Source organism: Grammomys surdaster, unplaced genomic scaffold, assembly GCF_004785775.1.
Source record: "Grammomys surdaster isolate TR1022 unplaced genomic scaffold, NIH_TR_1.0 183, whole genome shotgun sequence".
Taxonomy (NCBI): domain Eukaryota; kingdom Metazoa; phylum Chordata; class Mammalia; order Rodentia; family Muridae; genus Grammomys; species Grammomys surdaster.
The window spans coordinates 2,591,274-2,605,494 of record NW_021604628.1 but is presented as its reverse complement, the minus strand read 5'-3'; the positions used below and the strand labels follow the sequence as shown (position 1 = coordinate 2,605,494).

General features: G+C 49.3%; 1 protein-coding gene across 4 annotated transcripts in view; it reads right to left on the bottom strand.

Annotated features, from left to right (window-relative positions):
- Pde9a (phosphodiesterase 9A) overlaps nucleotides 1-14,221 on the bottom strand; it is an 85,087-nt gene that overhangs the window by 1,165 nt on the left and 69,701 nt on the right. For 2 of the 4 annotated variants that reach the window (XM_028767875.1, XM_028767879.1), the window contains 6 exons: nucleotides 13,435-13,591; nucleotides 9,960-10,073; nucleotides 6,314-6,418; nucleotides 5,468-5,596; nucleotides 3,976-4,071; nucleotides 2,526-2,647 (listed from right to left, as the gene is read on the bottom strand). In XM_028767875.1, coding sequence (XP_028623708.1) covers nucleotides 2,546-2,647; nucleotides 3,976-4,071; nucleotides 5,468-5,596; nucleotides 6,314-6,418; nucleotides 9,960-10,073; nucleotides 13,435-13,591 — 703 coding nt within the window. In that variant the 3' untranslated portion in view covers nucleotides 2,526-2,545. The remainder of the gene's footprint in view (nucleotides 1-2,525; nucleotides 2,648-3,975; nucleotides 4,072-5,467; nucleotides 5,597-6,313; nucleotides 6,419-9,959; nucleotides 10,074-13,434; nucleotides 13,592-14,221) is intronic. The other 2 variants (XM_028767877.1, XM_028767878.1) reach the window with 2 other exon arrangements.

Below are 14,221 nucleotides of genomic sequence, written 5' to 3'. Positions count from 1 at the left end.
CTCACACACACACACACACACACACACACACACACACACACACACAGCCAAAGGGGCTACTAACTGGAGAACGAAAGGGAACCATCTGGTTGGGACAAGCAGGTGTGTGGGGAGGGGCAGGAATGGATGAGAAGGGATAACTGCGCACATGTTTGAAGACACCGGGTGATAACCACAACTTTGTATACGAATGTAAAAAATTAATTCGATATAAAAGAATGAGCTTGGGGCTGGGAGATGGCTTAACAGCTAAGAACACTGGCTGCTTTTAGGTTCAGTTCCCAGCACCCACGTGGCAGTCCGCAACTACCTGTAACCAACCAGGGGACCTGATGCCTGCTTCTGGCCTCTATAAACTCTAATGCACACATGGTGCACATCTTCACTTGGACACACAAATAAAATAAACTGAAGTGTTGTGGATGGACCTGGTGTCGTTTGTATTTTGATGTCAATTCCGCTTTCCTACGAGGGGCTGTCTGGACCGAGGAATCAGTCACCACGTACTCAGGTGACTTCTTGTGAACCATTCCCTAATGAATAAAAGAACCAATCACTGGGTGAGTAGGCGGGACTTCTGGGTTGGACAGAGGAAGAGAGGAAGCAGGAGAGAGGGGGGAGCTTTTGGATGGGGATAGCAAAAGGGCAAGATGTAGCTACTGTGTCTTCCAGGTTCCGTGATGGATCCGCCAGGATTCGCCACCGGAGGATTTAGATTTAATATTGCTTATAAGATTAAGATTCTAGTTGTTGCACCCAGCGACTGAGTTACCATTGTCTCTGAACTAAGTTTGTGCAGTGTTTTCCTTCACGAAGTGGTTCGACTGGGTTCCAGAGAGAAAGGTACAACAGCAAAGCATGGGTTTGCCTGATGTGCACCACAAAAGACCGTGGGGGTTTTGAAGCATGGGGCTGGCGTGGTTGCGACCCACCAGTGTGAACTTAGCGAGTCGGGTGGAGACATTTTGGAGCTCTGAGTCAGAGTCTCCACCGATAAGAACAGGTTGGCCATTGCCTGCTAGTGCATGGCTGGCCAGCCTGCTGAGGCAGAGAGTAGCTAGGGTGTAGCTCAGAAACTTGCTGTTCTTTTTTTTCTTTTCTTTTTTTTTTTTTTTGGTTTTTCGAGACAGGGTTCCTCTGTATAGCCCTGGCTGTCCTGGAACTCACTCTGTAGACCTGGCTGGCCTCGAACTCAGAAATCCACCTGCCTCTGCCTCCCAATTGCTGGGATTAAAGGCGTGCGCCCCCACCGCCCGGCCCCATTCTTTTTAATATTTCCTGCAACACTGAAAAAAATGAGGCTGTCGGCCACACAACACATGTGGGCAAAATTAAACAATGGCAGTGCCATTTTCTTTTCAAGAACATGACCCGGCTTCAAGGTTCACTGGATGGATGCCTCAGTATGGAACAGCAGTTCACACAACTACTCAAGTCCCAATAACGGCAGAGTGACCTCAGGCTTACAGACGACAGCTCTGGGGTTCACACACGGCTGCCGCTTGAAAGGTTTTACTAAAAGCATGTCTTAGAGGCTGACGTCTTTGCTGTCTCCCCTTCAAACCCAGCTTCTCCGGCTCCACGCATAAACCTGAAGTTTACCTGACATACCGAACAGCCATGTGCTTAGTGAGCTGTTAGGAAGCAAGCACTAGCTGATGGTTGTTTGGGGCGAAGCGCTGGGTCAGCAGATGTCATGGGACATGCTTGTGGTGACGAGGGCGAAGGCTTTTTAAAAGCTTTTAATACCCCAGAGGCACTTCACAGACTATTTCATCTAAAGAGTGGCACACATCTTGATAATTAATCCTTTTCTCTATCCAAAGTGTGAACCCTTCCAAATCAGAGTCCAGGTTCTAATTGAGATGCACGGGATTAAAGTTTCACTTATGGGAAAGCGGGCTGCATGCTGTGGCTGGACTCTGCGCTTGCCCTGTAAGTGTAGCAGGCAATTGATACTTTGTACACATCCCTGGAGTATCCCGGTGGGGATGCTCAACCCCCACTGTGAGGTTAAAGGTGGAAACACCTGACTGCAGTGTTTGGAAGGAGGCTGAGGGAGACGATTAGAACAGACAAAGGCATCAGAGTAGACATCCCATGACTGAGTTTCTGGTGCTTTGTAAGATGAGGGTGGGGAACTACACATGTGTGAGTGTGTGCGCGCGTGCGCACACACACACACGCATGCATGCATACATGCACAAATGTATACACAAATGCAAATACATGTACAAGTCCATGTGCACACATACAGGCACACACAATGCTCACATGCATGCATACACATGCATGCATATATGCACAAATGCATACACAGATGCAAACACATGTGCACACACATGCACACAAATGCATACCCAACTACAAATGAATGTACGAGCACATGTGCGCACATACAGGCACACACACACACACACATGTGCACACATGTATGCACACACACACATATGCACGCACACATAAACTCTCTTGCACGCACCCAGTCCTCCCCACATATAGAACTCCAGTGGCCTCCCACTTACTGCACATACTGAGATATCCATCAGTTTGGAGGAGAATGGCCTTCACTGTCTTTCCCATCTCTGTTCTTCTCTGTGGCGTTTTCGGTGGCCCCAGATGTTAAGCTTTCTGTCTTCTTCTGCAACTAAGAGAAGAGAGGTCAAAGTTAGCCCCTGGAGAGGCCTGGCATCCCTTCCCACTGGACAGCGGAATGTAGGATTGCAGACTCGGGTCCCCCCAGAGCAATGGCTGATGGGATAGCCATGATAGCAGAGGCCCCTGCAGCCTTCCTGTGAGAGTCTGGGAATGCCCTGATGCTGTAGCCTTTTGGTGTGTTTTGCTCTTAGCCTTGTAGATTTTCAGAGCTTTCTTGTGTCTATGGCAAGAGATGCCAACCAGGGAGATCGGGATTGCTGGTCTGTACTTTCAGTCAACCTGTATGAGTTCACCATATATCCGTGACACGCCTGGCATTGCACACCAGAGGTGTGCATGGCAGATGTGGCTGAAGGGGGATGTGACCAATACCAGGCCACACCTGGGAAAGCAGGCAGAAAAGATGGATATAGAATGGTCCATTACCAGGGAGCCTGGGAGGATGGGTACCGAATAGGAAATGAGACCGTGGGGGACATCCCATGTTGGGTGGTGGGGTCACGGTGGCCAAGGAGAGGTTTTCTGGGTCATAGATGTTCTGGTAGGAACAGGGGGTCAGGTGGGTAAAGAAAGACTATACCCCACCGCCACATCAGGGAGGAGGTGTGGATGGAATCCCTAGTGCCAGAGTGTCTGGAAGAAGAGATGCTCACACAGGGGCTGAACAAGAAAGCTGGACCCCTTTCAGGGGTCTGTTAAGACCGTAGTGGCTCCTACCCTCTCCTGGGATCCAGCATCCACAGTGCCCTAAAACCTCTCCATCTCCCAGACCACAAGGGTAGCCGAGTGGTCCTGTGTGCGCTGTTTCTGAAAGCAGGGATTTGGATGCTTGGACGCTTGCTTTGTTCCTCTGTCTTTTTCAATGCAGCCCTCACTGAATAGACATCCTGGCCAGGAGGAGGACACTGGCCACAGAGGTGCTAAGACACAGCACAGAGGCAGTTCTCCAGGGTTACACAGCTGTGTGTTTACTCTCACCGGCCGGCAGGCTCAGAGGAAAGCACTGCCTGACGCAGTCCCTGGGGAAGAACCTCTACATTTTAGCATATTAGGGCTTGGCTGGTTTTTTTTTTTTTTTTTAAGATTTACTTTATTATTTCTATGAGTACATGGTCACTGTCTTCAGACATACCAGAAGAGGGCATCTGATCCCATTACAAATGGTTGTGAGCCACCATGTGGTTGCTGGGAATTGAACTCAGGACCTCTGGAAGAGCAGTCAGTGCTCTTAACCACTGAGCCATCTCTCCAGCCCGAGGCTTGGCTCCTGTGCTTGGCCTTTGTTCTGCCTACCTGTGCCCTCTGCACTGCCCTCACCTCCTTCATGGCATCATCCAGCTGCTTCAGTTCCTCATAGTGTTCTCGGGACTCCCAGAGTGGCCGCAGCATGGTCTCCTCGGCAACAGGGAAAAGCTGAGGAGTAGAGGGTCCAAGGTCAGCCAGCCCCCATAATCGTGTTCAGCTGTGGAGAACACTGGGGAAGGCTGTCAGGCCCTTGTAGGTACTTTTGAGCCTCTGGGGTGTCACTTTCCAGTGGCCTCAAATCAGGTCTTTCAGGGAAATCCAAGGAGTATGAGTCTTCTGGCCAGTTCCGAGTCCTGGAGACCCCCGTGCATCCTCAACCACCTCCCATTTCGGCCTCTGGCTCAGATTCCTGTCATTCCCCATAGGATCTCAGAAAGCCTACAACCTTCTGCCCCTACTCCTTTCAGTAAGGCAAGGGTAGGTAGGTATGGCCTCAGAGGGGCTTATGCAGGGGATGGATCTGATAAAATTCCTGGTGGTGGTCCTAGGAATAGAAAGGATGTGGGTAGCTCTGAGGTACCCAGAGAATGATGGGTAGGGGTTGAAGGTGGGATAAGTGAGGAGGCAAGAGATGAGTGTGTGTTTGGGAGCCAGGGAGCTGGAAGCAGTGACCTTGGAAGCTCTCCATCCCTTGCTCCTTGCCTTTGTCCTGCAATATGGCTATCCCGGAGGCCACTCTATAGCCTCCCAATTCAAGAGTCTGGGGATTCTCACAGGGAATAGGCTGCAGCCACAGCTAAGAGACTGAACATCTTAGAGTGAACCCCATTCATTGTAGCTGTCCCTCCTTTTTGCCAGGGGACTTTTGAAATGAATTTCTGCTTCTCCTACTTGCCTCTCAGCAAGCTGGAGAGCACCTAGCAGTGTCTTCATGAAAGTATTTATCATTGAAAATCAGAGGGACTCGAAATGTCCTGATTTAACTGCACCTCCAATCTAAAGAAGCATATTTTCCAAAGTCCATGATGTGTGTCAAATGTTTTTCAACTGCCCTGTAAGACTGAGTTGTATAGGGAGATGTGAAAAGGATGCATAGGCAGCTTGGGACCTGGAAGGTGGAGGCTACAGAGGCTGGGTGGTAGAAGGCTAGGACCTGGTTGTGGGCACCGATTCCAGTTGTTCCTTTAAGGCGAGGCCTGGAAGGACAGGAGAGGCAACAGCTGGTACAACTGGCTGAGTCTTAAAGCTGGCAGAGATGGGCAGTGGAAAAGTGGGTACGGAGGGCCTGACATGCACACATGGAGCTCTTTGAAGAGGACTGGGGCAGAGCACTGGAAACAGCAGAAAATGGCTGCCAGGCAACCATCACCATGGCAGCAGATGATGGAGCTATAGAGGGTTCATGCATGTGCACATGCATAGCCCTGAAGTGTGCATACATGGCTGTGTGCACATGTGTGTTTACTGCTGCTGTACCTACAGCATGCATATCCCTGAAGTGTGCCTGCATGCCTGTGTGCACCTGAGTGTTTACTGCTGCTGTACCGACAGCACGATTACTCACCTTGGTCACTGTTTCAAACATTGGGATCAGGACAAACTTGATGAACCCAATTTGGGCTGTTGCTTTGGTCACTTTGTCTCGGTCCATGAATGGGGCCACAGGAAGGCCTTCAGACTTCTCACGGTCACTCTGCAGGGAACACAGTGACAGTGACATTAAAGGCACAAAGGACCGTAGACTTGGGTACACACAGCAGCCCTGTTCTTAGAGGAAGAACAGGACATGCTGCCTCGCTGTGATCCTCCTGGCCACACAAAGGCGGTACAGGATGCAGCCTGCAGTGTAATGGCTATGCATGAGCCAAGGTGCGGCAAGGGGACCAGTCTAAACACAGGCTGAGTGTCTGTCTCAAGGGCATGACAGGGCAGCTTACAAGGCAGAGCTTGACAGCTCCTTGTCTGCCTCTCCCATCCTGCCCTAACTAGCCTAGTTTATAACTACCATATGAACAATCTTATTTGGTGACTGCCCCTCCCCTTGAGTCTTCTTGACCCTTAGCCACTTTTCTTGAGTCTACTTCCAAAAGTGTCTCTATGAATGGCCATGGGTGTCAGTTCCATCACACTGGCTTTTCTGGTGGCTACAGTCTCATATCTATAAGACACCCTAATCAGGGCTGGCCTTGAACTCCTGATCTTCCGGCCTCCCAGCTGCTAGGATTACAGGTATGTGTCACCATGCCTCCTTCTCAGAACGATGTCAAAAGCAGAGTGACATTTCTGCCGGATGTCTACGCAGACAGTGGAGGCTGCTGGGGATGGGGGGACATATGCCAACCACCCTGGTCTGTTCTTTGTGGTGTAGCGCAGTCTAGAGCCAGCAACCTGACGGCTCAGTGTTTCTTACCTGCATAAAATATTCTTCCAGTAAACAGTCCACCCACGGTTCTGCCACCTCCATGGGACGGACCTCATTGGAGATATCACAGCATTTTATGAGAATCATCTTCAGCTGAAAGGAGATGCTGGCATTTAGGGCGTTGGTGGATTCAGCACAACCACCGCTCCTGTGTGGGTTGACTGGATCCACCATCACAGGTGGGGAAAAGGATAGGATGGGTGGGGCAAGGGTAGGGATTGGGGGGCAGTACTGTCCATCAAGACAAAAGGTTTTCCGCCTTGAAGGTCACTCTTCCTTCTTTGCTCTCTCTCTCTCACGCACGCACGCACGCACGCACGCACACACAGAGTGCTGCTTCGATCTTGCAGTCTGGATTTCCCAGCTTCCCCAAGAAAGGATGGGGACCCATCAGATACACAAGCTTTTTAGAATGCCAGCTGTAAACTGTCACATTAAAAATCGAGCGAGGACCCGTGCCCTCTTATGTTTGAAACGCTCTCACTCTGCAGTAGCTCAGGCTAGCCTTTAGAACTCAAGGCTGGCCTTGAACTCCGTATCTTCCTGCCTTCCAGCTTCTAGGATTACAGGTTATGTGTCACCAGGTCTGGTTCTCAAAACAAGGCCCTAGCAAGAACAAAGCAAGAAGATGCAAATTCAAGGTCTGCCTACAGGGCCAGCCTGGACAACTTAATGAGGCTCTTGTCTCAAAGTGTCGGGTAAAAAGAGGGCTGGGGACATGGCTGAGTGGCGCAGTGTTTGCAGGAAGTTCAACACCTTGACAAGTTAAATTTTGTGGCTGTGGAAAATAGAAGAAAAATATATGGAGCGGACATTGTGTTGTTCCAAACAGAGCTTTCCTAATCAGCCTGGGGCTACATCTCTGCAGAAATGTCTCTGATTAGGGCACCAAGTGTGTGACTGGAAGTGTCTGTGTAGGTCAATTCCTGCCAGCCTTCAAGCCACCCCAGAACACATGTTCTTGGGCCCACAGCAACCTCTTGGGCATGGTCTCCCAGAGGAGGTAGCTTCTCCCAGGCAGGAGGCTGGCCACTCCCTGGAGTTCAACAGGCCTGCATCACGCCAGTCAAAGGATTCTGTTTCGCAAGTGTTTCTCCTGAGCTAACCAGAGAATTAACTCTGCCCGGCTGTGGGGGCTGGAATCCTGGTACTCTGGCCTTGTGGCAGGCACAGACATCATGAGACACTGTGACCTTCCTGCATGAAAGGGGAGTGGGGGCTATTGTCCAGGGTCTGAGGGTGAACAGGCAGGAACATCTATCTGACACACAACCTTAGGCCACAGATCCAGATCTACTTGCTTTGTTGACTTTCCCATGTAGAAGAGGGATTATGCACAGCTTTGTGTCAGCATAGCAGGGTGGATTAATGCTTTCACTCTGTCTGGGCCTTGAAGGACTTATGGATAGTTGTTGTGCAGCCCCATTCCAGGTTCCTGGGCATTGATCCTTCTTCTCTGCTCTGTATTGGAACTGGCTTCAACCCAGAGGCAGTTAAAAGCTTGGTCTGGCTTGCCTCACGGGGGGAACTGCCCCAGACTAGACACTGTGGCCTCCGTAGCGGCTGGGTCAGGTATGTTGCTATGTCTTCGGGCTGTGTTCTGGCCACTTCCATTTCTGTGGCCCAGGAGCCTCCAGCACAGGCTTAGACTTTGAACTCTTTCTCCCAGATCTTTCTCAGTCTCCCCTGCCCCCAGCCTTTGGGGGCCCTGTGGTAACGCAAGTCCAGCCAGCCTGATCTTGTCCCGGGGGAGAAGATGTTATTCCTCTTGCACCTCCTGCATCAGTGGGTGAGTGGCCAGAGGAGGCTGGGCAGAGCCCAAGGTAGGTTTGGTCTAGGTTATCATCCTATCTAGCCACTTGCACACTGGGCAGAGTCCTTGGCCTTTTGCAAGTCACACAGCCCTGAAGCTTGCTTTCTTCCCATCACAGACAGAAGTAAGGTATGCAGGCTGCAGCCACCTTGCTTCCTATAGCTCCTTCCCATCATCCTTCACTTTTGGGTCTTTCCCAGACCTTAGCAGATCTTGCCACGGATCCAACATGGCTGTACAACAGCCCCCCTTTTGTCTCTGCTTTTGCCTTCTATGCTTTTAGTTCCCCCCCAAAAAAAAAATATTACATAGAAAGTTCCAGAAATAAAGAGCCCATCTGTTTTAACCTCCATGCTGTTCTGAACAATACACACAGAGAGATCTCACCACTCTCTTCACCCTACCCAGGATGGGGGTCTTCCCTCTGCCCTTGGTCCATTTTTGATATGTCACCTGCCTATTATTTACTGTGTGGTCCTCTTGTTACTCTGCCTGAGTTTGGTGTTAGGCTCTTTTGTGCCTGGTTTGTAAGCTAAACTTTATTGTGGAAACATATGAATAGGAAAAAGCACGCTATACATGGGGTTTGGCTTCAGCAACTCACTGGGATCTTGAGAGGTGTCCCCTGATAAGAAGACAACTGTGCCTCTCTTCTTACCTCAGAAAGGGGGGTGCTCTTGGAGGCCCCAACTTGGGGAAGACGTATCCTCCCACTGTTCAGGTGTTAGCCACCAGGGCCTTTGCTTCTCTGCACCCCTGTCTGTTTATTGAGATTCAGCTTTTTTGGAGTAATGCTCCCCTCCCTCCGAAAAAAGCTCAGCGTCATGGGATGGAAGCCACAAATTCAGCCTGACCTAAGAAAGGAATCCTTACTGACTGTCAGTCACTTTGCCTTAGGGGAGGCAAAGTGGTGGTATTGGTTTTCAAGACATTTATTTCTAAGTGCATGAGCGTTCTGTCTGCATGTATGTATGTGCAATGTCTTCAGAGGTCAGAAGAGGGCACCAGATCCCCTGGATCTGGGAATTACTCGTGGTTGTGAGCTGCCATGTGAGTGCTGGGAACTGAACCCAGGTCCTCTGCAAGAACATCAAGAGCCCTTAACTGTTGAGCCAGCTCTTGAGCCCCATGGTATTAGTTTTAAAGAAATTAAATGGTTTAAAAGAGACTATGATACATGTCTCCAAAGTAAGGCACAAAACAATTAACGTAACCTCTCAATGATGGGGTATCAGTTGTTATTTATTTATTTATTCATTTTTGTTTTTTGAGACAGGGTTTCTCTGTGTAGCCCTGGCTGTCCTGGAACTCACTCTGTAGACCAGGCTGGCCTCGAACTCAGAAATCCGCCTGCCTCTGCCTCCCAAGTGCTGGGATTAAAGGCATGTACCACCACTGCCCGGCGTTATTTATTTTGTTAACGAGTTTTGCTCACTTTGAAATTAATTAATTTTCGAGATAGGGTCTTACACTATAATCCAGACTGGCTAGGATGTAGCTCAGGTGGGTCTACAGTTGCTGTAATCCTCCTGCCTCAGGCTTTCCAGTGCTGCAGATTGCAGGGATGAATAGCATTCTAGGTTTGCATTTTGTCTTTTTGGGAGGGACAGACACAGGACACACTCAGACCATCTCCTCAAGGGAGGAGGTGGTACTCCAGCCACAGAATACTCTCCAGGAGGTAGCCTTGATGACTGCTGGCCTGGGAAGGGTTGTGATACTGAAATCCAGTCACTCCAACACTCCATGGCCAGGTAAGATACTGGGCTCTTGGAGTTTCCCACCTGAACTACAACTCAGCTTTCCAAAGACACAACCTACCAGGGTCAGGTGCTCCTCGTTGCTGTAATCAAAATTCTCCATTTTCTCCTTGAAAGAATCCATAATTTCATTGTGCCTTGCCATGTCGGTGGCCAAGATCAGCGTGATCATCCCCTGAGCAGTAAGAGGACATGGTGTCAGCACATACCAGAACCTCACTGAGAACTCCTCACACTGTGCTCTGTGTGACCACTGCCCCATGTGTGCTCTGTCTGTCCCTATGCCACATCCACAGGCTGCAGATCACAGGCGGACAGATGGTTCATCATGCTGACTTGTGAAACCAAACAGATTTTAGCCTAGGTTAGAAGTCTCCTAGATTTAGTCACCAAGACTGCAATTGGCCCTGCTCAGAGCTTACTGACGGGTATCCGTGGAGTTTCCAAGATGGTTTTCCCATTGCCTCATTTATATGTGACTGTGTAGAGATTATCTAAGTCAGAACATACTTGGTAACATTCCCACTATGAAGTTTGCAAATGAGGATTCAATGGGCTTGAGGCTATAGCTATGCAGTGGTTTGAACATGGTTGATGCTCTCCTAAACTCAGTCCCTGTGGTGACTGTATTAAGAAGTGGGATCTTTAGGGAGTGCATGGGTTCTACCCTCGTGAAGCAATTCATATTCTCCTCTGACCCGCTCAGCACTGGATTAAATCCTCAGAGAGTGACTTCTCACTCTTGTCTTGACCTTCTGTCTGTCCACATCCCTCACCAGAAACAGAGCAGATGTGGATGCCAAGCTCCTAGACATCTCAGCCTTGAGAACTGTGAGTGAACACAGACCTCTTCTCTTTTTATATTTCCCAGCCTGTGGGATTTTATTACAGCAGCTGAAACTAGACTAAGGCAGTTACTTTGTTAACTAGAAACTGGCTTAGGAAAAGTAGCATAATTTGAAACTGTAACTTTCATTTCTCCTGCCTCCCTAGCTTTCTGTGCATCTATGGTATTCTGCTTGTCTATACGTCTGCCCATCTTTCCTTCCATCCATCACCATCCCTCATCCAACCATCTGCCACCCAGTCGTCCACCCATGCTTCTTTGCATCCATTACCCAAGCATCTGCTACACACTCCTCCACTCATCCATCTGCATTCAACTCTTCCATCTATCCACCCGCCCACCTACCATCAATCCAGTCATCCACCCATTTATCATCTATTTGCCAACACTCATCCATCATCTATCTGCCCTATCCATCTATCTATCCATCCATCTACTCATCCATCATCTATCTGTCCTATCCATCCATCTATCCATCCACCATCCATCCATCCATCTATCTATCCATCCATCCTCCATCCATCCATCCATCCATCCACCCCACAAACATTTACATAACATCTCCATGCCAGGTGTAGAGCTTCACGCTTCCAAGAAAATAAGACCACTGGCCTCAAATGTTAATGTCGGACAGCCAATATGAAGAACCTCAAATGTATATCTCTTCTGTGTGACATCACTTTGCATTTTGAATTATGAACCTTTTTTTTCCCCCCGTAAAGACTAGTGTTAATAGAACATTCGGTTAGCCCTCAAAATCTTCAATGACAAAATTATTGTGTGTGTGAGTGTGGGTGCACACATGCTGTAATTAGTACCTGTGGAGGTCGGGGACAACTGTGGCTGCTGGCCATGAAGAAGATCCTGTTCGTAGGAATTTATTGTCTCCTCATCCAATTAGATGACCCTCTCTCTTTTGGGATGCTGCCTGACACATTTTGCTGGGGCAAGCTACATACTAAGGGATGCCCCATCAGGTCCTCTGGGCAGTCACTGGGTGGCACTGGCCATCTTCTTTCCTCTGATTGCCCTTTAACCACTTCAGAGAAGGTTGGTTATAGTTGTCATAGCAACCTAAGGCACACACTGATAGGGTGGAGCCGCAAACATGAAAGAAAGGGCGGAAGCCTACAGATAGAGGGCGGAGAGGGCTGGACTGAGAATCCGTGGTTCAATATTGACTGTCATAAGCACTACAGTTGGCTTTGAACCTCACAGGGAATGGACAAATAAGGAAATAATGGTTTATGAGGCGGCTGCTCTTTGACAGAGTCAAGCTTGTAGGATCCCCTGGAGACAGATGAACCTTTCCCCTGCATCAGTTCAGCGGTGTGGGGAAGGACGCCAGCCAGATGAGACTCAAAGGGGTGGCAATAGATGACTCTCAGAAGGCCTGGAGCTGTTCCTTATATGCGCAGCCTGGATGGTCTTGCTGAGTGCTGCCAGACATGGGGATATAGTCCCTTATAGTTCTGGGGTCTGGAAGGCCAAGATGAAGGTGCCAACATGTTCACATTCCTCCCAAGGGTTGAGAGAAAGCTCCTTCCTGCCCATTAAAACTTCTGGCAGCCTATGACCTGGCTTCGTCTATACCAGTATCTGCTGCTATTGTCCCATGACCTTTTACTATGTTCATGACTCTTTCTCCTCTGTCCTTCATAAGGACTCTTGGCATTGGTTCAGAACCCAATCCACAGTGGCACTAGGAGATCCTACTTAAGCAGGTATGTATGACGGTTTGCATATGCTCGGCCCAGGGAGTGGCACTATTAGAAGGTGTGGCCCTGTTCTAGTAGGTGTGTCACTGTGGGTGTGGGCTTTAAGACCCTCATCCTAGCTGCCTGGAAGCTAGCAACCTTCAGATGAAGATGTAGAACTCTGAGTTCCTCCTGCACCATGCCTGCCTGGATGCTGCCATGTTCCCGCCTTGATGATAATGGACTGAACCTCTGAACCTGTAAGCCATCCCCAATTAAATGTTGTCCTTATAAGACTTGCCTTGGTCATGGTGTCTGTTCACAGCAGTAAAACCCTAACTAAGACAGAATACCAAGGCATCCCTCTCTCCCTAAATAAGGACTCATTCATAGGTTCTGAGGATCAGCTACCACTGAGTTGCTACATTTCAGACAGGAGTCACTCTGGGTCCCTCCATCCCCTGTAAATAGCACCACTGGCTCAGTTATGGTTCAGACGGGACTTTTGCATGGGGAGGGTGATGTTTTAAGTGACTAGAAATGTTTGTCTCAGGGCAGGGGTGACTAGGCAGGATAATCTGGTAGTACAGATCATGGGGGAGATGAATGACCAGGTTGGGGGAGGGGAGAACAGTAGCTGAAGCTACATGGCAGATATCAGCTCTACCAGGTTGCACGTGACAGATGCCTGTCTAGAGCACGTACTGTATCCTTAGGCCAGATATTTCTCTTTCTCTCCTCAGCTCCCTCCCTGACTGTAGGGACATAGGAGTCACCTTAAAGGGAGCCCATTAGGGTTGTATTAATAGCTGTGACATGCAAGTGACATCAGGTGTATATGGCAAAGGCCCATCTTCTTGGGGACCACTCTGGGCCCTGGCGGAAGAGGGGACAGAGGGCTGGTTTCAGCATCCATGATGGGCAACCACTGTCACCAAGCCTCTGCAGAGTGGAACTTTGCTCTGACCCCAGGAAGTTCTGGCCCCACACACCTGCCTGATCTGCCTGAAGCCCTCGGGCGGCACGCTGGCAAAGATGTTACACTCGGGTCTCGCCAGGATCTGGAAGGCAACGGCGCAGTGGTGGTTCTCCAGCGGTGAGATGTCATTATAGCGCACAGCGAGCTCTGTGCGGGCGTTGATCTGGTATCTAGGGTACATGGAGAGAGCAGGAGGCTCAGGCACCCGGCCGCTGGCATCTGTACGTCATGGTGTGCGTGGTACCTGCAGAGGCTGGCGGGATGCACTTAAGGGCAGTGAGCGGGTACCATCTGCATACACCAGAAACTTGCTTCAGCTGAACCCCTGGCTCTCATGCTTCTGTAACTAGATATCCTGTACCTTTAGGTCCAACTTGGGACCTTATCTCTCTCCTTGAGTGATGACTTGAAGGTAGTAGGGTTCTAAAATCTGCCTGGTTCTTCAGTATATGCAAAGACAGGATTTTGGAAAGAGGAAACAGGTTCACTCTCTCATTCTCTGTCTGTCTATCTGTCTGTCTATCTGTCTGTCTACATATACATATAAAACAGGATCTCATTCTGTAGCACAGGGTGGCCTGGAACCTGGCATTTTCTATCTTCTCTCCCAAGAGCTGAGGTTACAGGAGAGCCCCACTGTGCCATTCTAAGGACTGAGTTTTTGGGGGAGGGGGCTAATGCTAAAATGAAAAACTCTTTGCCAGCCTCTTGTTAGCAGCTGTGCCGACCACTAAATAGGTAGAATATATAATATAATATAATATAATATAATATAATATAATATAATATAATATAATATA